General features: G+C 43.4%; 1 protein-coding gene across 12 annotated transcripts in view; it reads right to left on the bottom strand.

Annotated features, from left to right (window-relative positions):
* ELAVL2 (ELAV like RNA binding protein 2) overlaps window positions 1–14,781 on the bottom strand; it is an 86,216-nt gene extending 71,435 nt beyond the window's left edge. For 4 of the 12 annotated variants that reach the window (XM_063421448.1, XM_063421449.1, XM_063421451.1 and 1 more), the window contains exon 1: window positions 12,115–12,595. In XM_063421448.1, the coding sequence (XP_063277518.1) occupies window positions 12,115–12,438 (324 nt within the window). In that variant the 5' untranslated portion in view covers window positions 12,439–12,595. Of the gene's footprint in view, window positions 1–11,552; window positions 11,578–11,887; window positions 12,013–12,114; window positions 12,596–13,983; window positions 14,039–14,721 lie in introns of those variants that run through there. The other 8 variants (XM_063421453.1, XM_063421462.1, XM_063421464.1 and 5 more) reach the window with 8 other exon arrangements.
* Between the last annotated feature and the right edge of the window lie 9,282 nt (window positions 14,782–24,063).

The raw sequence follows: 24,063 nt of genomic DNA, 5'->3' as shown, positions 1-24,063 counted from the left end.
AACTGAAGTTAATCATAGAACAGGTGAGGTTGGACCACAGCAGGTCACCTTGTCCAGCCTCCCTGCTCTAGCAGCTTCATCCTAGAGCACTGTTGCACAGGACTGCAGCATTCCAAGCGCAGCATTACCAGTGCTGAGCAGAGGGGCAGGATCACCTCCCTTGACCTGCTGGCAGTGCTCTTCCTAAGGCACTCCAGGATGTCACTTGTGCTGCACAGCACTGCTGGCTCAAGGAGAGCCTGCTGTCCACCAGGACTCCCTGGTCCATGTGGGCAGAGCTGTGTCCCAGCAGGTGACCCCCAGCCTCTGCTGGTGCCTGGGGTTGTTCCTCCCCAGGTGCAGGACCTTGCATGTGCCTGTGCTGAATTTCAGAAGGTTCCCCTCTGCCCATCTCTCCAGCCTCTTGAGGCCCTTCTGAAGGGCTGCACAGCCCTCTGGGGTATCGGCCACTCCTCCCAGCTTTGTGTTGTCAGGGAAATTGCTGAGGAGGCCTCTGCCCCTTCACCCAAGTCATTGACGGGTAAGTTAAACAAGACTGGGCCTGCTGCTGAACCTTGGGAGGCACCACCATGGACAGGCCTCCAACAAGAGCCTGTGCCACTGATTATCACCCTCTGGGATAACACTACAATGTCCATTTACTAGCAGTTCCACATGAGTAGTCTTAGATCTACTTAACTCCTCCAATTTAAGGAGAAAAATTTCATATCCATCTTAACAAACATTTTAAGATGTAGCATGGCTACAGAAGAGAGCAACCACTATGGGTTTGATCTGCAAAGACAGTCCAAACTGCTACAAGGAAAAAATGGTCAGGAGGTAGAACACCCTAGAAATGTAAGTCAAGATTGTCAATACCAAACTGTACAGTGTGGCTGACACCTAGGGATGGACAGAACACTGTAAAAGGCTGCCTGCAGAGGTGGTAGATGCTCCATTCCTGGAAATATTCAAGGTCAGACTAGATGAAACTCAGGGCAATCTGAAGATGCCCCTCCTCTTTGCAGAGGAGTTGGACTATGTGACCTTTAAAGGTCTCTTCCAACCCAAACCTTTCTATGATCCTTATTTTTCTGTGCTTTTAGAAGCCACTCATATTACTTCACTCAAAGGACAGCAGATAGGGAGGAACATCTAAGTATGAAGGTGAAGAACTTCATGTTCAGTCATGTTTTCCAATCTTCCATAACCCTCCAGGCAGTTGCCTGGTTTTCATGACCACTACTATTTATCCCACAGAAGACACTGGCATAAGCTGCTTAAACACACATTCCATTCCTTCCTACTTCCAAAGTAAAAGACGGCAAAGATTGCCAAAGATGCATGCCGTTCACATATTACCAGCTCATAACTGGGTGCAGAAGTATGTGACAGAAGCATTACTGCCAAAAGCAGTTTTAGACAAAGGTATTACAGTTTCTAGTTGCTATACAGAAGTCCGTCTCGCATAAAAGCACATACATGTACCTTGCCCTTTGCCTCCCCTCTTTTAAGTTACCATTTAACTCCATAATGCCACAGCCACTTCCAGAAATCAGAACACAGAAATATAGAAGTTACATGTGGATAAACAGGAGTATTAAAGTCTAACACACCATAAAATAAATCAGACTGATACTGCTCCATGAACAGGATTACTTCAATCTTTACAGCCATTTTCCATCTCCTGACTCATTAGCCACATCTTCCCACTTTTCATCTCCTTTTAAGCCACATTTCCTCTCCTACTCTACACCAAAAGCTGTTCTAACAAGCAAAAACATATATTACCCATACCAAGGCACCCTGATCCACAGGACATTATACAGCCTGTCTCTGAAAAGTCTAAACAAGGCCAAAACTCAGACATGTTCTCCTAGAGGTATGCCCCAAACACCCTTTGCCACCTGAACCAATATTCTCAAAAAACGTCAACCAAACAAAAAAGCCAAACCAAACCAAGGTAGAAAACCTCACACTTAAACAGTTACACAAGCAACAACTTCGAATAATTTCTACTTTGCACAGATCAGGCCACTGTTGGCCAGTAGCTTGCTCGTTATAGATCATCTCTTATACAGAGATCCCTAACATCATCACAGTAATCATTCCAGTTGTCAAAGGATTGCCATTTGGCCCAGAACTGCCCTCAAGGATTTTTACAAAGCCTTCTGACAGCCACTGCTCTCAAGTGGTTCATGCAAAGATACGTACATTTAGCTCCCAGGGGGCTCTTAAGACTACTGTAAAAATCTAAGTATGTGTGCCTCTAGGCTGATCCCCACCAGGAAAACAAGTTCGGACAGACCACTGTTAATTCTTTTAAAAAGCCAACTTGCCCAGAGGAAAAGACAAATTATTTTCTCTCAAAAGAACAGTGTCATTCAACCCCTAAGAATTAGTAAACATTTGGGTCTAATACCATTCATGAAAACATTTGTCGAAAAAGTGCTGACTGATGATATGTTCTAACTGTAAAGCAGACCCATAAGGGCAGCAGATAGTAGCTAACGATGTTATTTGTCCAATTATTATCCCAAATACCTAAAGACTGAAGGACTGGAAGAGTGTCAAAGCAGCGTTACAGCTGTTAAAACTGTGCAAATGACTGAATTTCACCTTCAAACGCAATCACTAGAACAGCCAGTAGTTTCATACTGTGCTGGTGTTTCTGGTTCAACCACAGCTGAGCTTGTTTTTATTTTTGATAAGACTCAAACTCTGCCATGCCTCAGTTCTCTGTCCAGTAAATATATTTTGTTTTGTTAGCAAAAGTGGTAGACAGATGAGTCATTTGAGACAGTAGGAACCTCACGTCATCTCCAATCTCACTCCCTACCCACAGCAAGGCCAGCCATGTGGTGAGACTGCTCAGGCTTTTATACTGTATGGGCTGAAAACTCTCCAAAGAGGGAAGGAGCACCATCCATCTCTGTGGATACCATGCCCACTGCCCAGCAGTTCTCGTAGAAAGAAAAGCTTTCTCTCACTCCGCCTCTATGGCCCAACTCAGCTCACTGCCCACCAGGGCTTTCTGCCCCGGTGCTGCTGGCATCTGTCAGATCTGCTGAGACTTCAAACAGCATTAAAAGTTAATGGAGTCAAGCATAACTTAAGCAAACAGATCAGAAGGGTGATTAGCTTTACAAATTCATAATTTTGGGTAACAAGCAAAATTTGGGAACCATTCAAACTATTCATATTGCATTCAGATATGAAAAGTACCTTCATCTCTTTGCTACATCCACAACACTTCTCATGTTTCATGAAACTGAGACTCTTATTCCCATCTATTAATCCTGCTGTGTAATTTCCATATTTTTCTGAGAAAGATTCACTAACTCTTCAGTCTATGAAGATCACACATGGCAAGCATGTACCACTCACATTCAAATGTTCAAAGCTACCCAGGCAGTATCATGCTGTTCCTGAGAGTACCATTTCACATCCTTTTGTATAGGTCAGTGTGAAATCCTGCCTGCATGTACTGCATTTGATAGCAGTTTACTCACAGTTATCCTAATCTGGACTGAACACAGGAATAATCACATATCTACAGCTCTTCCTAACAGCCTGGCTATCAGGTTTTTTGATATGTCCGCAGATAAAAACACAGCCATGTTAGGTCACGCAAGTCACGAAAAGATGCATAAATCAAATTTTAAAAGGGCAAGTCAACCCAATATATAAAACCAGAGGACAGCTACAATTAGATGGTCATTAATTTTCAGTATTTTAATAATTGAGCTAGTAGTAACAGCAGCCACAAAAATTAGGTCACTGATCTTGGACACTCTTTCAGCACACACAAAGATTACTCAAGATTGACATGCAGCGTAAACTAAATCTGATACTGCACAGTTAATTTAAGTGGAAAAAAAAAAGAAACTTCTACAAAAATTTCAGCTCATTTTCTGTTCTCATGCATTGCTTCAAGCAGGAAACCTGATGCAATGAATCATTCTATGCAATTAACTCTAAAGACAGGCAATTTGACTTAGCATTTCTTCAGGAACATTGACATTCCTCATTTCAGAACACCTAAAGATGTTTCAAAACAAGTAATCCTCACTCCACCTGGTTACAGAACACATGGTATTTGTAATAAGAAATCACCTCTATATCTAGAAAAGAAAACCAAGTTGTATTTTTGCCACAGCAAAAGTCTGCAGTATCTACTCCTTTCGTAACAGCTAGTTCTACACTTCTAACACTACCGAACTTGCACAGAAAATCCCTGCAGATTCACAGAATGGTCTGGGCTGGAAGCAATCTTCAAATCTAATTCCCACACCTGAGCCATCAGCAGTGGCATCTTCCACTAGATTAGGTTGCTCAACGCTCTGAATGCATCATCTGTGTTTATATCACTCAATGCAGAAACAGTCACCATCTCAAACATCTGAACTGCCCATGAAACCTTCCAAACAAAAAAAAGAAAACCTATAGCCCAGTTATAATTTCAGCAGGGAAGAGATTCTTGATCACCAAAGGTACACCCCCCCAAAAAAAAAAAAAAAAAAAAGCATTGATCTCCACCGTGATGGCTAGCTTTACACCATTCAGCTGCACTGGTTCAGAGGAATTTCACTACAAGAACCACTTTTCTCTTTTCTTATAAAAATAGCCTGTAGCAAAAGACAACCATGACTCCATTTAATTTTCTTTCAGTTTGCTCAACTGTTGCAGAAAAAAATTCAGCTACTCAGTTGGTTAATGAGGCTGTAATTCTCATCTTGCCTACCAATATCTCAACCATGGACGCAGTCCAAGGCAAGTGCTACTGCTATGCCAAGTTTCACAGTTTAGCTATCTGAATGCAAAAGCAACTTCTACAGTCTTCTTCACTTTATGCAGTCCACTTTGTCAGCAGTTTTCCAGTTCCCTTCAGAATGGGTGCTCTGGCCAGATTAGCACTAGCAATTTTAGGTCAGGACCTCAATTTGGGCTTGTAGCTCCAGGTACAAGTATGTAAAAATTAAAAAGTCAAACTCATTAATACACTAATTTCTTCTCTACTGCATGCATGCAGTACATGCGTAGTCTGTTACAAGCAGCATATGGTGGTTTAGAGTTACAACTTTAGTTGTCCCTTCTTTGGAAAGAGAAAGCAGCTTCTAATGCTTATTTGGGTAGAAATGAACCACACAGGGTGTCTGATGAGATTCCTACATGTGTTACTACAGGTTAAAAATAATACCGTTAATTACAGTTATAGCAGGTACTTGGATTTTAAGATTTAACTTTAAAAGACTTAAAAGCCCTTCTTAAATCAACTGTGATATGCGACCAGTAACTTTTCACCTCTAGTTATGCTTGCTGGATCAAGACTGGAGATGAACAGCAGATACAGAAAATTTAAACAAATCCTGAGATCTTGCTCTACCTTTAAACCGGGCTGGGTTGATGCATATGAAACTTAATGCTAGCAGATAAATCAAAACAGAGGCCACAGCATGAATTTTCCACCATTTCAAGAGGAAAAACAAAACGGATGGCACTGAAACAAAGACTTCATTACAAAAATACAATGGAAAGAAACAAAGTATGTATAGTACCATGCCTGCAATATATTGCCCATTTCAGTGCAATATGCTCAAAGCAACTTCGGAAATCGAAATACCCCATTAACAATCTTTTTCTCTGCCAAGACAGATGGTCATAATACCTACTCTCTCTCCTGCATCCATCTCCCTTTCTCTATTAAAGAGAAACACTCTAGACCAGAGATCTAAGGGACCACCACCTTCCACTCCTCACCACTTTGCACACACTTCTCACAAGGTCAACTGGAACAGTGGTGCAAGGAGCCTTAACTATTTCTGTAGGTGAACAAGAAGACTTTTGCCCCACTGGTTCCACAAGCTTTCAAAAATTATCTCGCCATTTGGCACACCTTTCTCCAAAGACACTGCTAAAGTCCTGACATAGCTGTTCCCACAGCATGTACGGGATAAGATCCTAACTTCAAGAATGCATTCAGAAAGTAAGTTAATCACAAGTAAGATTTGGCCAAGTTCTCCAGTTTGGTACTGAAACTAAAAATCACATGACTCAAACACAAGACTAGAAGTGCCAAGCTTATAAGGCCAAATTTAAATAGCAGACAGACAAACCCTTGCCCTTTTTTTTGGTATTTAGATATTTCATTCATAAATTTTGATATCCATCACACCAAATCTATCTCAGGGAACCATTTCTTGAAGGTACTTTATAGTTACATTATTAACAGACACTACCACAACATCTTTAGACCATTTTATTTACATTAAGGTATGTTAACAGCAAGCTTTCCATGACATTACACAGAAACAGCCTCTTGGATGCCAAGGCCAACTGTACAAATCCCATTATATGGTGAGACAGGTCTAAACTCAGGATTCTCAAAAGGACATTTTTCCCTAAAAAAACTCAGGTACCATGAACGTCAATGTTTGGAATGTATCTACTACTCATTTAGAAACTAGAGACAAAGCCAGCCCAAGAAGCCCATTTCAAATGTTTATGCCCTATGACATGTAGATACAGTCTGAATATCTGCAAAACCCACTGAAATCTCTACCTAATCATGCCAATGAAGCAAGGTGGAAATGGCATAGAGTATCCAAACTATCTTATGATCTGACTCATCCTCTAGCTCCCTCCAGGTAATATTGCATAAATTTTCCAATACAAATAATTGTATTGGAAATAATAATTCAGCACAATTTTCCCAATACCAACACAAATAACAAACAACAACAAAAACCGCAAAGCCCCTCAAAAAAAAAAAAAAAAAAAGAAAGAAAGAAAAGATTACTCCAGATATCCCTTCCAGTATGTAATTTCACATCTGAAAAAATATGTAATAACCATATTGAAAAAGACAATCAGCAGAAACACTACTGGCAAAGAATTTACATTACCTTTCCCTTTCCATGGCTGAATCTCCTTCTCTCAGCCCTTATAAGAGGAACTGACTAAGGCACTTGCCTACAAATACTTATTTGAATTTCCAAGAAAAATTCTGTTCATCCATTCAGTAAAACAAATCCTACCAACTTCCTTTCTGGCATCAAGCTTTAAGGCACAGAAGCACATCAGTACTCCAGTGATCATTCAATAGCAGTTTCATTCCATAAAAATATATAAAGCTTATTCAGCTACATCTGAGTAAAGACTTAGCTAAACAAATTCATCTGAAGCAGTCTGAAAGCAAATGCAGCTAGCACAGACCTACAGAAAGGCAGCTCAACACATCACAGTGACTATTCCAGGACAGTCTGAGTACTCCTTCCCACCTCTGTGTAGACTGCCTGATGATGTATTTGAGTGTTAAAGTGTTAGCACTTTTGCCAGTACTTTGGTAGTACATATTCACGAGACTCCTTAAGCACACTTCACAATATGTTACCGCAATTCAGGTTCCTTCCATTGCATAATGCTTTCTTTCTATCTCTACTCCACACTGACCTGAAGAAGTAAGTAAACTGTCTTACATCCTTAACACGATCATAAGTGAATTGGGAATTTCCACCACCTCAGTATTTTCTAGCTTCTGCATCATTTAGGCAGCTACTGCGCGTTTATGGGCATATACCCATTTTTTTGCTAACTGCATCTGAAAATCAAACTACTCATTCTTGCAACGTCTTACACCTTCATCTGGTCTAGTTTCTGATGGGCAGCTGGACTATTTGAGCCATCAGCAATATCATGACTGTGTGAAGGAATGAAGAATTGGTATCACCAACATGAAGTTCAAGACTGCCTAAAATTATTCTGATCCACCGCTGTCACACTCATTGCCAGCACATTTAAACACCTCTCATCCCAACTCTAATCAAGAAACCACAGCTTTTTACAAACTCTCCTTACATTGGGGCTTACTATGACTACCAAAACAAATTAAAACTCCTGTTACTTAAGTACAGGAGTAACACGAGGCTGAGACAGAATAGGAAACACTGTGACACTAGCTTTATCTCCATCTGGAAAACTTCAGCTTGTTCCCAATTCACAAATTTCAAATATATGAAAGTAAGACCTTCCCATTACAATTTTCCACATTATGTAATTACTGCTCTTAAAGCTCCACATATTTTGCCAGCCGAGTCAAATTTACATTGTGAGCTACTTCAAAAACTTAACATGGCATTAGAATTTTTAAATAAGTTTCTGAGAAAGAATAATTAAGATTTCTGCTGTGAGCTGTTTCTCTTTCACTCAGTTTTAAACCTGAAGACCTGCCGTCCATCTAAAAACAGTAATTACTAAAGCCAAGTGTTTCACTGAGGTCATCTTTCCAAGATGTACTTACTACAGAGCTGTACGTCAGAAACTATGTGAAATACAAACAACTAGCAATTAGGTATCTTATCACAGATTCTGTCAGATTTAGAATCGCATTTAGCTATTCTGTAAGCATTAGATGCAAGGAGACCCTACAAATAAATTCTTACTGAGAAAAAGCAGCTTGGTCAGTATTGGCAGTTTGTCTGAGCCTCAGTGGGAATCAGTCAAGAAGACTACTCATGTTATTTAGCCACCAGAGACTCTGTATGACTTTCAGAATTTCAATATGGATTAGGAAACAAAACATCTTGATCTGGCCCACCAGCTGTAGTAGCTAAAACTTACAAATTGTCTTATGCTAGCTTCTCCAGAATTAATCGTCCTGAGTGCATCAAATTAGGTAGATTTCACACAGGCAAGATCAAAAAACATGTAGCAGCTTCCTTCAGAAACGGAGCCTAAAACCCCATCAGCTAATCCTGCTGGACAGTGTTGTGATTTTTCAATTGATTTGGAGGCTCTAAGAAAAAGAAATCTCTGTGTGTTAAAGCAATGTTCTCTCACACTTTTCAAATTTTAGCAACAGCTGGTAACCCTCACTGTCCTCTGCAAACATTAGCACCTATTAGTAAAGCATTTCAGCAAAAGCAAAGATGGCATTAAAGCAACATTGAAATGTATATTCATCACAATTTGAGTTTATCCATTAGCTCACAATCGGCTTTATTGCTATGAATAACATCACTGGCCACAAATATAATCAAAAGCCATTATGCTGTAAGACAAGAGAGTTTTACCTACAAAAGCAGCATTTCTGCATTGCCGTTACTAGACAGGAGCTTGTGCTTGCATCCTTGTACTATTTTTAACTGCAAAGTCTACATCTGCAGGGGCACTGACTTATTTTAAGAAGCACAAGAAAGCTGAACTATTACTTGGGCTTATAGAACACTAGATCATATGACACCTATTTCCTACCTAGTTCCCAACTAAAGCAAGGTTAGCTTAGTCTCTCAAAAATTTTATCTTAGCATTACAAGGACTTTAATAGAATTCAGCTTGGGCCTTCACTGTAGTTTGAATATTGTCATCTAGAAATGTGAGACATACTCTGCAAGCTTTTTTGCCTTGTTTTTTTTTCCTCCATCATCTAGATCAGTCCCATGTATGGTAGCACACAATTTTTAAAAATGCAGTAAGTAGATCTTTCCTTCTCATTTAAAAAACAGCATTCAAAAGGAATCCAGGAAAAATAATAAAAATCTATGTCACATTAATATAGTAAAGTCACAATAAATTTAATTGCAGAAATAGTACACAAGCCTGATTACCCTAATAAAAGGAAGATATTAATGTAGATAGGAACATATTTAAGACATATATCCCTCAAAAACTAAAGCAATTAAAAATTTCCACTGCATATGGAAAAGATCAACCCTCCACCAGAATAAAACCACATCAAATAAAGACATCTATTGCTGAAGCAGAAATATCAGTGTGGGTACATCCAGAAGACATTTGAAAGGGGTACTAAAGATGTGCTTAATCAGATTTGAGTATATCTGATAAAATGCCTTAGCAGTTTCAAGGTCACTGGTATGTGTAGTTAGAAATAATACAATTAGCTCAATAATATATCTCGGCAAAAACTTCAAGTATCTACATTTCTATCTGACTAAGTAATATTCTGTTTTACACAGTGTATATAGAATTGCCAATTTTATATTTGCAAACAAATTATTTACGCATAATTGCTATAAATGAGGTTCAAAGTCCACTGCTAGAGCTATCAGCCCTAATGTAACATTTCTGAAAGGTCAGAGAAAAGAGATTAAAAAATCTAAATGTAACTTCAGGATTCAAAATTCACGGAACTGAAAAAAGGAAAACTTAAGCTATAATTAATACCATTGTGCTTCCTCAATCGAATGGAACACCTTCCAGGCTCCCTCAATTTAATTTAAAATTGGCCATCAAAGGAAAGTCAAATGGCATGGAGTTTTTCAGCACAAAAAATCGGGAACCTATTACTTTTCATGAAAATACACATATCCTGAAATACTCCATTCTTCAGGTGTTACAACTTTATCCAATACCACACAAGGCACTCAAGTCCTACATAGTTACTAAAGTTTATCAACCAAGGCCGTCTTCAAAATTTAAAAAACATAGCAACTTTTAGTCTCAGAGACTTCAACTAAATAAACTACAATGAAAGACTATTTTATAAACACAACATTTGTTGTGCGTTTTTCGTGGTTTCTGGATTTTTTTTTCCACTAACGATCGGTTTTCTAGTTCTAACAAGTAACACCTGACTACAAACGGACGCTAACGAGGGGCTCACGAGCTCATAGGGGCACCGAGCTGCCTGGCCGCTCCAAGAGTTCACACCAGCAGCGTTATGCAGCTGAAGCAAAATCAACTCACACTCCATGCACTCAAGGCAAGAACGGGAATTCTTTTTCCGGGCAGGGCAATCTGAAAAGGCAGGCAACACACCGAACCTCGGTAATGCTCCGTGCAAAAAGCAGGGGTGATGGAGGGACGAGCCCTCAGCCTGACCAAGCTCGGACGCGCCACTTGGCTCCTCAACGCGACGTAACCCCCGAAATAAAATAAAGCATTTGAGCCGTGCACCCTCGCATCCCCATCCCCCCAACCCGGCTCCCCTCCGGCGGGAACTCTCCAGCCCAGCAGGACGGGACCAGGCAGCGCCGGGAGCTCGGCCGGGGCCGCCGCGCCTTTTCCATCGGAGGGAGCGCTGCCGCCGGCCACGCAGCCCTCCCGGCCCCACCCGCGGGCGCGGCTCGGCTCCCTCGGCGCCCCGCAGGAGCGGCGGGCAGCCCTGCGGCCCCTCCGCAGCCACCGCAGCCGCCGCGTCTCCCACCCGCGGCCCCGTGCTGCCCCACGGCTCCGCCGGGCGCGCTACGGGGGACATGAGCGCTGCGGTTAGGGCAAAGTCAGACGCGAACAAGTCGGACGAAAAAGTAAGACGGAAAGGAAGGTGCAGCTTGCGGGGAGAATGGGAGAGACGCTCGAGTGGTAGGGCCACGCTAAGGAAATAGGTGGAGTGAAAGTCATTCAGAGATGCTGCCGATTAAACAAACGGTTTGTTGAACAGTGTTTTGTCCAGAGGACAAGTGTTTAACCGCCCAATTACCGCCACATTAAAAGGGGAGAGCGGGGCAAAGGAAAGAGTCAGAAAAGCCCAAAGGTTAAAGCAAAAAGCGGTTAAACTCATCTAGTACGAGAAAGGGGAAAGGGGGTGAAGTAACCGTTCGCAGAAAAAGACCCACTGTCAGCAACTGTCAAGAAGCCCCTCTTGAACACCGCCAGTATCTTGGAGTATGGAAACCGGACCGCCACAAGCCAGTACCGGCGGAATGCCACTGGCCACTTATAGCAGGAGATGGTGAACGTCTCCGCACACGCCTTGATTTACCTTTACCTTTTGCTGGGGGGGGTGGGGGTGGAGGGTACCCTGGCCATGCGCCGGCGGCCCCTAGCCCAGCCTGCCCCTCGCCCAGGCCACCCCGCCTTCCCGCCCTGTTCCCCTCGTGGGCTACAGTCCCGCTCCGGCTCCAGCTCTCCTCCACTCCTGCTCCGGGGCGAATCCGGCGCGCTAGCGCACCTTTGCCGAAACCGCATGGCTCCCCCGTAAGCCCCCTCTCCGCTCCCAGCCCCTGGACCCGCCCTTCTTTCAGCAGCCCGGGACCGGCAATCCGTCTGCTCGCTGTCCTGCAGGAGCGGCCAGTTTCGCGGAGTGGTTACCGCTGCTGCCGTCCGAGGCTGGGAGCGGAGTGGGAGAAAGGTGTCTGCTACCCGAGGGCGTGACGCAGCGCCCCGCGGCCGCCTCACCTGATGGCTTTGGTGCTTCCGCAACCCACTGTCCCGCACTCGCCCCGCCGCCAACAGAGGGGGGCAGGTCGGTGACGGGCAGATAAAGGCCCCCACAGCCCGCCCCCGTAGCCACCGCCTGAGTGACGCTGCCGGCGGCCACTCAAGAAGCCCCGCGCCCGCGGGGCCGCGCCCCCGGGCAATGCGGGTACTTGGCGGAGCCAAGGCACCTTGGGGCAGGGGGAGAGAGCATGACAGCAGACTCTGCTGATCAGGATGGGGCGAGAGCTTGCCCTCCCTGTCCCCGGTGGAGTGAGACGCAGGACACCCACAATGCTTGCTCATTTCCCTAAGGCTCCCCGACTGGCCGTCTTTCTCTGTAAAGTGTCGAGCCCCGGAGGCTCCACGCTGGCTCCTCTCCGGGAACGGCTCGGCAGGGGGGACAAGCCCCCAAGCCGCCCGCTCGAAGGGGAGCCGCGGCAGCGAGCGCTCCGTGACCTGCGACGCTCATTAGCCGCTCCGACAGCGCCGTCCCATCTCCTGGAGGCGTCCGACAGCGAGGGGACCCCTCTTCGCCCCTGGCAAGGGGCCTCTTCGCCCCTGCGGGCGGCTCGTTCCGCGCGGGTGGCGCTCCAGCAAGTGCCCAAAGCGGTGTCATTGGTGGGGGGAGGGTCCCGTCCCCGCGGGAGTGCACGGTTTGGTGTGTCGCCCGCCCTCCCAGCTATCCAACTAGTCAAAATATAGCCGTCTCACCGCCGGTCCTTGGAAACGACTTGAGGTTTAATTATCCATTTGTCTCGCTCATATAGATATCACATTAGTTATTTTAGTATGTGAAATGGATGGAGACGGTGTAACATGCTGGCAGCAGCATAAATTAAACAACAATGGCAGTGCTTGAGGCCGGTCTTTGCCGGTAGCACAAGCCGCAGAGCCGGCGTTTACCATCGTCGCCTCCTCCTCCTGCCCAGACCCTCCCACCGCTGCAGGGACGGCGGGTGAGAGGACGGAGACGCGCCCGCGGACGGGACGCCCCGTCCGTCCTTGTGCCCGGAGCCCCGCCGGGATCCCTGCCCCGGCTGCCGGACGCAAACTTTCCCTGCGTACACCAGCGACCGCTGCCCGGATCCCCGCGGCCCCGGTAGGACCACGGACAGAGATCGGGGCCGCCCCGCCCACGCTGCCCATGCACTGCCGCGCAGTGCCTCAACGCCCCGAACAAAGGGACGCATCCCCTCCCGCGGCGGGTTATTCATCCCCACGAGTCTACCCCGCCCGACGGTAATAGACTTCTCTCCGGGAAAGCTCAGCGGCTCTGCTCACCCCGCCGCCCGCCCTCTGCACCCGCTGACAATACCGGCCGACCGCGTCTTTGTGCGCCGTGGCACGCAGTCGCCTCCTAGCCCCGCAGGAAGCCACAAAACGCCGTGCGGCTAATGCAATTAGGCGCGGAGAGCCTTATCCCGGCTAATCTGGAAATGCGAGTTTATCTCCTCAAAGTGATACCGTCTCCCTCCACCCGCGCGGTGCGGGTGCGTCCCCTCGGATACTCCCCGAAGGAGACGTATCCGGAACTGGACGGGCGCGGTCACGCCGGGAACTTTGCGTGACGACCAGCCCAGGTAAGGATGCGCACGCCGTCCTGCGTGGGCGCGGTGCGGCCCCCCAGTTTCAGCGGCTGCAAACACCTCCAGCAACTCAGCTCCGCGGGCACGCTGCCATAGCCACGAACTGCCTCACTCAGCGCCGTCGGCACGAACCGTGTCAATACAGAGCAAACACAGGTGATCAGCACAATTCTACATGGCATACATGCACCTCTGGAATGGGTCGCGTGGACCCCATCGCACGCGTACAATAACGGAAAGAAAGAATCAAGCCATAACTTACCTTCCCCTCCTCGGCTTACCAAAAAAAAAAAAAAAAAAAAAAAAAAAAAAAAAAAGTAACGGTGCAGTTCTCCCGATAAGGAGTAAAAGGCAGATGGATAGTTCTCAAGACAACAGACAAGAGCTAAATTGCTGACAGTTATAAAAGAAAGCAAATAAAAACAAAAAAAAAACCCCACCTTTCCCCACCCCCAACAGTCCGACACTAGGGGGGAAACCCAAAAAATTTTTAAAAATGTACAATTAAAAATTAAAAAGGGGAGAACTCAAAAGGGAGAGAGTGACAGGACGACCCTCCTTTCGCAACCCAATGGAACAAAAAGAGGGGAGGGAGAAATGAAGGAACAAAGAAATGAAGGATGCAAGGGCGATTTTAAAGACGCTCTCTCTCTCCCTTCCTCCCTGCTGGTCACTTCCTAGCGGCTCGCCACCCGAGCCAACTGCAGCATCGCGGAGTGCGCGGGGGGTCGCGGGGGGATGGGGGAGGGGGACGACGCCGTGCGATGCTGCGCCGTGCCTCGCAGGGAGGCGAACCGCTCCGCAGATTTATAGCAGCCCCGCCGCCCGGCTCCTGCCCGCCGCCGCGCCGGGCTGCGTGCGTCTGCGTGCCGCGCCCGGCGGCGCGGCCGCGGGGGCGCGGCGGGGGGCGTGTGTCCGTCCAGAGGCGGCCACGTCCCGTCCCGTCCCGCGTCCTTCCGTCCGCGCCCGCCCCCCCGCGCGGCAGCCGCCCCACGCCTACCCCGGCGCCACGCGCGGCAGCGTCCCCGCACCCCGGCGCAACGCAGGCTGCTGGCGGCGCCGCGCGCCCACATTGGCCAGGCTGCCGCCCACTCGCCCCGCCCCCGGCGAGGCGGCGGCCGCCCATTGGCCGCGCGGGCCGCCACTCCGGCGGGGCCCATGGCGCCGCGCTTCAGCGTGCGTTGCGCCGTGCGGTGCCGCCTCCGCGAGCGCGGGCGGGCCCGGGCGGGCCCGGCGCGGAACCGCGGCCGCTCCGCGCCGCTCCCGGCGCGGCCCCGAGGCGCCGCGCGCTGCTCCCGCGGCCCGGCAGCGGCGCGGAGGCGCGGCCGCCGCCGCCGGCTCGGCCAGCCACGTGGGATCGGGGCGGCGCATCACGGCTCGCCCGGGGCGGCCGGTTCCCGGTGCTACCATTCCTTCGCAAGAAGTGCTGACGAGAAAGCGGCCTCTTGTTGTTCGCTTGCTTTCGCTTGCTTTTGTTATTTGTCTGGGGTTTGTTTTGTTTTGTTTTGTTTTGTTTTGTTTAATGCCCCCACTCTGCCAGTTCTGTCCGCATGCGTGCCAAGTTGGTTACTACCGGCCAGAGACCGCTCTTATTATTTGCCCTTCTGGAAGTGGATACATTAATAAGCGTTAAATAATGATATATTAATAATAAAAGGAAAGGAAAGGAAAGGAAAGGAAAGGAAAGGAAAGGAAAGGAAAGGAAAGGAAAGGAAAGGAAAGGAAAGGAAAGGAAAGGAAAGGAAAGGAAAGGAAAGGAAAGGAAAGGAAAGGAAAGGAAAGGAAAGGAAAGGAAAGGAAAGGAAAGGAAAGGAGAAAGGAAAGGGCTTTTATTCACGATAGTGTCAATTCCTGTCTTGGAGAGCAAATGTTTGCAAAGAAAAGAGGTGGTGTATGGAAGAAACAATCCTGCATGGTGTTCTGAAGCATGACTTTTACTCTGTATACTGTTTGACCTTCACTGCACTTGATCATTTCTTTTCAGATTCAGAAGTCCTTCCTACGTGTGCTTTTCTTCTGCCTTCTGTAAAACAAGTGTGTGTCTTGTATTTCCAATAGCAAAGCACTTATACCCTGCAGAAAGCAAATGCTTATTTAGAATATTCTGGTCTGGCATTTTCGTGTAACAAGGCACAGAAATAGTGGCATGTGATTTCAAATAGAGACATAGCCAATGAGAGTGTCCCTGTGTGTTTATAAATGATTAATACAATGAATTGTGTATAATTTTTTTCTTATGATCTCCCTATCCTACCACTGTGACATCAACTGAGAGTTATACAGGGACTGATTTTACATAATTAGTTCTATGCTTCACGCATCCAGTGTTCTTCTACAACGCACAATCTGATCATTAACGATGTATCACCAACATTTTAAATCAGCAGCATTCCAAAAAGGTGAATAACTCCCTGGTGGAACAAGTACCAAACTACTGTCTCCAAGAACTGAATAAAGAACAGGGTGGGGGTGGCTACTTTCTCAAAGCTGTTTATACAAAAGTCCTACATGGTGTGATGCCTATCCACAGACAATTTGTGGATGCATAAATTGTACAAATTGTTCTCTTAGCAGTGTAAGTATTCAGAAAGGTCTAAACTTTTTCAGCTTATGTGTGAGGCTCAGACTTGTTTAAGCAAGGCAAATTTTACCCTTTGACACAGCAAAACTGCTTCTGAAAGTCTCCTAATGATACCAAAATTAATCTGCTCAAGTTTTTTATTTAGCATACATTTAGGAGTATTTGTTAACAAGCCTGATATGTATTTATATATATATATCTGAAATAAAGTACTAAAAGTATTGTTTGTTCTAACAAGTTGAAAACATCTATAAAAACTGCACAAGATTTCTGTCTTCAGATTTATTATTTAGTTGCTTATTACTTTCTTGCTTCATGTGTTTCACCAAAAAAATGTGATCCTTATGTCAATGTATAAAAAGAGAGAAAGGAAGATTCTTTTTTAAATAGATTATTTCTTAAGCAGTCTGATGCATTCACTCAATACCCCGAAATATGTCAGGCCCTTCCCCCCACCCCCCAAAATTTCAAAACGCTGTGAATACACACCTGGTTTTAGAACCAAAGAAACCCTGTTTAAAGTGAATGCCAAACTGCAAAATGTACTCTTAGAAACCAGAAGAGTGTCTTCCTGAACTTTCAGGAAATTAAAGGACTCTGCTCTCAGCAGCTTCCCTGTCAGGTCAGATATTCAGGACTGCTGATTCCGTTTTCCCCTCCAACACTCCCTGCCCAAAAGGAACAGTCTTCCAGCTATAATTAGTGACCAGCTTTCAGAGAAAAAAAAAAATCTAAACTTTATGCATTTTCTTTTGAGGCTTAATATCTCTACCAATAAAGTACTCACATCTGTCATGTTTGTCAATACACAGTGCTAAAGTGAAATTAGGCAGAAAATAGCTGTTTTAGTAAATTGCCTTGTCATCGGCCTTTCTCATCTCTGATTTGTATTCAGAGGCCCTTGATTCCAGCAATGGCAGAAGGAAAGCTGAATTTTCCATTCTCCCAGGAAAAACACACTTTCCTGTCAAGTTCCACTTTGCTTAGGTAATACATCTGAAAAAAAGTCTTTATGATTAGCAGTAGCTGGCTGACTGGACACAGCCGTTAGCTAAAACATGTATGGGTTATTAAATAGGCGTTGGACATGGAAGGCTGTAGCAGGAGGGAAGTGCACTGGTTGTTCAAGCATGCTGAACCTTGTTGAATCCTCTGGCCAGGAATGAGTAGTCAGGTAATGGCAGTAAAAGCAGCAAATTATTCTGGAAGAAAATGGTTTACCAGCTTGCACAGGGAGGTTTGGTTTTTTTTATTTTTTGGTTTTGGTGGGTTTTTTTTGTTTTTTTGGGGGTTTTGTGGGTTTTTTTGGGTTTTTTTTGTTTTGTTTTGTTGTTTGTTTGGTTTTTTTTTTTTTCTGTGTGTGTGTGTGTGTATAGATTTTTTATTTTAAGTGAAAAAATAAATAAGCGAAGGAGCTGCCCACGGGAGGGGCTGGCACGGGAGCGAACCGCGCGGCCACCGCCTCAGCACCACGGACAGCGGCGCGGCCCCGGCGCGGCTGCGGAAGGGCCGCTCCCGGGGAAGGGGAATGTCCCCTCCCGCCCTCAGGAAAACACCTCGACAATGCGCCTGACACCGGTGTGGGCTTGGCACTCCCTCTCGGGCACTTCGGACAAATGGTTCCTGACTCCTGGTGCTCGGATGCCGTCATGTCGATGGGTGGGTGTGTTCTGCACCCCCGGGACTCTACGGGCTCTTTTCTCAGGGGTAACTTATCTTTGTTCCCCCTGCTTTCACAAACAAACGGTGACAGGCATGAGGGTTTCAGACCAAGTCTTGAGACACACACTTCCTGGGACAAAACATACCTGTATGGCCTTCAGTATGGGTCACTTCTTCTCTGAGCCTCTCTCCGGTCATAAGAGACAAACATTGTACAAAACTGTGGTAGTATGAACACTGCAACTGAGACTACTATATCATTTTCTATTCCATTACACAACTAGTCTGAATGTTAATAAAAAATATTGTCAAAAAGAGGTTAACATTTAGGTGGGGAAAGGAAAGGAGGGTGTTTCGCCTTTTTTTTTTTTTTTTTTCCAGTTGAGACTAAAAAGGTATCTCCACAAAAGCTAAACACAACTCCTCAGATTTCCTACAGACAACCGTGGAACCTTTGTCTGGAAAAAAGTAATACCTGAAAAAAGTTGTCTGTTTATCTAAACTATTATATATTTACTTGTTTCCTACTGTGAGCAGGAAAAGGCAGATTGCTGCTGCACCACAGCTGAGGTAGTTTCCTTTATTGAGGATTTGTATTTCCAGTGGTGTGAAATGCACATCTAATTGTAAAATAAGACTGTGTCACTTGCCAGTCAGTTGCTGCCATCAACCTCTATTGTGCTTGGGTCAAATTACTGCACAACAGAGAAAGTGACAGCATCAGGGCACAGTGACAAAGCTGTAGTTTGCACAGAAAGAAGACCAAGGCCCAGGGAGACACTGCAGCTAGAGAAACAGCTGTCTTATCAGCACACTGCAGAGACAGAGATGGCTCAAGAGGTCCTCAACAGATAATGACTTGAATAGCTTTGCAATGCACCAAACTTCATGCTTGATAAGACCAGCCCAGTGTAGACAGCAGCAGAGATCGAGCTCTATTCTATTTTATCTGTGCTGTAAATGAAGAAATTGAAATTCAGGTGGCACAGCAGCCAGCATGTTGCTGATAATCCAGTGAAGTAAACTGTCATTAGGATCTTTTTAGCAAAGAGAAATAGGTTTCTCTTACTTGATGCTGCTTTAATAAAAACACCTTAAAAAATCCCCATCCAAATCACTGTCCCAGCAATACCTGAACTGGAGTGGGGGCTCCTTGTCTGTTTCACTGTTGTGACATATCTTTGAGTCCCAGAACAAACCATCCATTTGGTTGTCAAGTCTTTACAAAGGACAAAACACTTTCACTTTGAAACTGCAGCAGCTTATTTTCAATTCCCCATTTCCTCTGCGGGAGAAGGAACTGCACAGTCATTTTTAATACACAACAGTCAAGCTCACATGAAAGCACACAAGCTCAGTTCTGTAGCAGAAAATACAAGCATGTGTTTGTGAACATAGCTAAACAAAAATTAATTGCTGCTGTGAAAAGAATATGCAATGACCTTCGGAATTATTCACTTGAAAAAATAAGAGCCATGGTACACACACTAATATATTCTATAGAAGAAAAAAAATCCTGTTTCAAACTGTGTTTTTGGCTTGATTTATGGCATCAGATTAAAATATTATAGCTCCACCTTCTTCCAGCAGAAATACTTTAGACTGAGTTCAGCTTACCTTTGATCTGTGTTTTTTTGAAGAAAGTTTTGTAGAAAATGCATTTAAAAGGAATAGAATTGAAGCATATAACCTAAGGTCACAGAGCATTATTTTCTAAAGAAGGGTTTGCTACAGACACTTAATTCTTCGTGATTGGCTCTTAAGAGAGCCAGAGTAACTGTATAGGCTTGTAAGACATTAAGTTACCTAATTTGGGCCACTAAGACTACCTTTCCATCTTCTTCAAATAATAAATTAAGACAAGATTAACTATTTCTTAACGAAAGACGAGGTACTTAAGCCAAGAGAAACCTGAACCTGAAAAGAAACCTGAAGATTTACCACTCAGGTTTGTTAAATGGAGGGCAGAGAGGCAAGACTACTTCCACCCTCTGATAATCTAATGACATATACTTGGCCTTAGCCTGTCACTTAAACATATCTGTTAGCAGGAGCTAGCAAGAAAGAAGTAACAAGAACCCAGAAGATGAGTCATTTATTTCATATGTTAAGACAGTAAGCTTTCTCAGAGCCAAGGGGAAAGGCAGAATCAGGAGAAAAGGGAAGTATCTTTGGCACATGCACTTTTTAAGTACTCCTTTTTTGCTTGTTCCTGAGATCTAGGTGCGTTTTTAATGATGTGGCAGAGAGCAAAACAAGAGTGTGATGTGAGAGAGCATAAGGCACATGTGGATAAGGTCAAACCTGTTCAGCAACTTAGGTCCACTGTGCAGTTTTAGCACACGCAAATTACTGCCAAGTGGCTGTCCCTGAAATCAGAAAAATGCGTGGTTTTTGAGGTGCATTTCAGAGTTCACAAGAAGGCAGGTCATTTTGATAAAATTCACAAGCCAGAGAACTCAACTACAACAATTTGCCCTTGTGCCTCCTAATTTGTGGGGAATACGTAAACAGCCTGAAGTGATTGATACCCTTGCCAGCTAAACACTGTGTAAATGTGAGGAGAAATAACCTTGTGTAAAAGAGACAATGAAAAGCAAGAATGCAATCAATATTTTTAATGCTCCTTTTTATCCCAAAATAACAAGTTCTTTTTAAGTTCTCCAGTGAATCATCCCAAATACTGTCAATTCAGTTAGACTGTATTTCCACCGTAACAATAAATTTCTCCAAGAAAAAGATGTATGGTTATAAAGTAATTGTAATGAGCACATCCTCTTGTGGTATTAAAGCTACAGGAATATTGACTTAAAAGATGGATTTTACTTTTTTCCAAGAGCCTGTGTCTGTTTTCATTTGTTGAGGTGGAAAGCATGTATTACTCAAAAATAGCTTTTCTAGTATGCCAGCATATTTCCTGCTCACAGCACAGAGAAGCAATATAGTAGTTGTTGCTACCATTATTTTACTGAAAAAGTCCTTGTAAACTCCAAAGTGTTTGTATAATATGTAATTAGATAATTTTCAGATAATCAGACCACATAGCTAATAGATGGAATATTTTCGACCTTGTAAAACAAGTACTTAAATTTATTCTACAGAATTTTAAGTATCAACTACAATTTTTTGTTTTATTCAATTAAGATAATATGACTCCAGCTGGCAATAATGATTCAGTAAAGGTACACATTGCAATCTGTGGTAACATATAAGGGCAGGATTTCAGAAAGTGTATGAAACTACTTTATTTCCCTCCTCCAAATAAAGTTCATCTTTTTATAACGCACACCTGCTATGAGTGCTCAAACTTGGCAAGTGAACAACTGTCAGTATGCTCTTGAGAAGGGATATTAAAAATGCTTTTTTCTTAACAGTATGTTAAAGGTAGTTACCTCTTTTCTATGTATACTCCATGCTTGCCACATAACTACACTGTTCTTCATAGTTTTCCTTTATGCTTATATGTTATCTGTAACATTTTTTTTAATTAAGTAGTGGCTTAATATTCAGAGGATCTAGAATTTAAATTTGCCAATTATTTCTTGCAATTACTAGATATGAAAACCAAATCTCACTTTCAAAAAGGACTTCCCCTATGTTACTTACATCATCAAAATCTTGCTTTGAACTATAAAGCTGAGAAGTATCTAAATAACTACATTTTATTCTTTTTTGTGTCAGAATTAATCACTTGTGGACAACACAATGGTCTTTCACTGGCCTAGTTTTCTTGTCTTTAACTGCTGGAGGTTTTGTTTCTTCTGCTGGTACAACTCAGTTTTTGCATCAGCAGTACTAAGCATAGCTCTGTGCTACTTTGGTTCTGCAGGAGATGAGTCATCAGCAAATCCAAGTTGTAAATGATCATGTAGCTGTAAATATCTAAAAGGTTATTGAAACTAATAGTAACGTACTCCACTGTTGTACGACTTAGTGGAACAAAGTATGTCACAGAATTACAGCAAATGATTCTGATGATGCCATGGATATTCACTCTCCTGGCAGTTCTTCTGTGTATTTGGTCATTAGGTAATAAGTATATGCCCTGCAGAAAAGGCATGAAGGTACTATTTTTTTTTTTTTTCTAGTTATTATTTCAGCGGAGATTCAGGAAAAAGAAAGAATAATGAGTCCTATTTCTGCTTCTTAGTTCAAAAGAAGCCCTCAAAATTAAGAAACATAGATCTTTGAGGAACAAAATTTTGGACAAATCCTATTTTCTTCTACAATCAACATGCCACATAGGGCAGAGAAGCAGAATACATTGATTTTTAAATGTTTGTTGCCTACTTGCATTGCATTCTCATGGGATAAAAAGGAAGCATTGTGTTAAATTACTGTAAAAATGTTATACAAAAATATACCTAGAGTATACCTAAAGATAGTACCAAATGAATGGTTCCATAAAATAAGGACTTACTGGAGTACAACTTTTAGGGTAAAGACAGTATTTCTGTCCATATTTTGGAAGATTTTGGAAGATTCAACACAGTGAATGAAAACTGTGACTTCTGCAAGCAGAATGGTAATAAGCATTTGTTTGTGCTGAACACAAAGTGATCTTTTCAGAACCGAGAGACTTACCAGCAAGATAAACCTCTATAAGGGTAAGTGGCAAGTGACTGTGATTCTTGGAAAAGTAAGATCATAATCAAATGTGCACATAAAAACCAGAGAAAAAAACCAGTCCTGAAGGAACAGTTGTAGGATACTACCAGGAGTCATGGAAATATGATGTTGCAAGGAAGAGAGATTTCACTCTGAGATGTACAAACAAGTGTGTCTCTTTAAAAGACATACATGAATACATTTCGTATTTGACACTGATGAGCTGAAAATAGAACTCTGCATCCAGTCTTTCCTTATTTTAAGAAAAACTGGAAACAGCCCATAAAAAGGTGTTTAAAAGCAAAGATTTTAGAAAAGTTGAATATAATTTAGGAGAAAAATAGTTTAAAAACAGAAACTTTGACAATGAATACAAGAAAATGCTTTTAGAAATAATCAATATTGGCAGATTATTATCAAGTACTATTCAGGTGTAAGTTAAAAAAAAAGAACATGGCTTAATTCACAATACATGAAATCTAGTTTAGCAACTGGAAAACATTATTTAAGAATAGCAAAGTACTGGATCACCTTACTTAAGCAAGTTGTTGAGGCTCAAAGTTTAAGTTTCTTTTCCCTCAGAGAGCAAGACTTTTTATCACTCCCCACCACCAAAATGACTACAGTTCTAAATAGTGTTTTTCCCTTTTAAAATCAGTTGAATGTCTGAGAAAAAAACCCCAAAATCATATAAATCACTCAAAACATTAAAAAACCCCACATAAATCCCACCCCTCCAAACACACCAACAGAAATAGATCCCATAGGCTAAAAAATCTGTAAAGTACTAGACAAGTTCTCTACACATTTTTTTCCTGTTGTCAGTAAGCACTGAAACCAAGCAAACAAAAGTCTAATGAGCAAAGCTATTTGCATTCTAGTATTTTTTTCAGATTAATTCAAGGACTGATTGTTAGTTTGGTTTTGGTTTTCATATTCCAGACCTCTTACTTCAAAGTGCCTTTCAGCATTTGGCTGTTGATTTTCAATTTGCTTTTATTTGGTCCACATGAGACATGGGAATCCAGAATTAAGCTATCTACAATCTGCATTCTGAAAAATAATGCATCCTTTTATAATTCCTTAATTTGGGCATTTAAAATGGTGAAATACTAACTTACTGATGATAGCTTTGGGCAACAAAAAACCTGCACCAGGCACATAAATACACACACACACCAAATTTCACTGAACAAGAAGGAAGAAGTTCTACACTTTAGACATCATTATCAAACATAATCAACAATACTGAAGATTCACCTGTAAACTGCAGAATGTGAAACTAAAACGAAGAATCTGCTTTTTACATTCAAATAACAAAATATTGAAACATATGTGATCAAGGACCAGGATTAGATTTTCAGGATCTAGAAATGGTTCCTAATGATGGGAACTGGTTTTAAGCAGTATTTTCATGATGGCAACATTTCCACAATCTTTCCCCAATCATGTCTACACTATTTTCTTCATCCTTTCCAGGAAATGGAAGAT

This window comes from Prinia subflava, chromosome Z, assembly GCF_021018805.1.
Source record: "Prinia subflava isolate CZ2003 ecotype Zambia chromosome Z, Cam_Psub_1.2, whole genome shotgun sequence".
Taxonomy (NCBI): Eukaryota; Metazoa; Chordata; class Aves; order Passeriformes; family Cisticolidae; genus Prinia; species Prinia subflava.
This window is presented reverse-complemented; position numbering and strand designations above follow the sequence as displayed.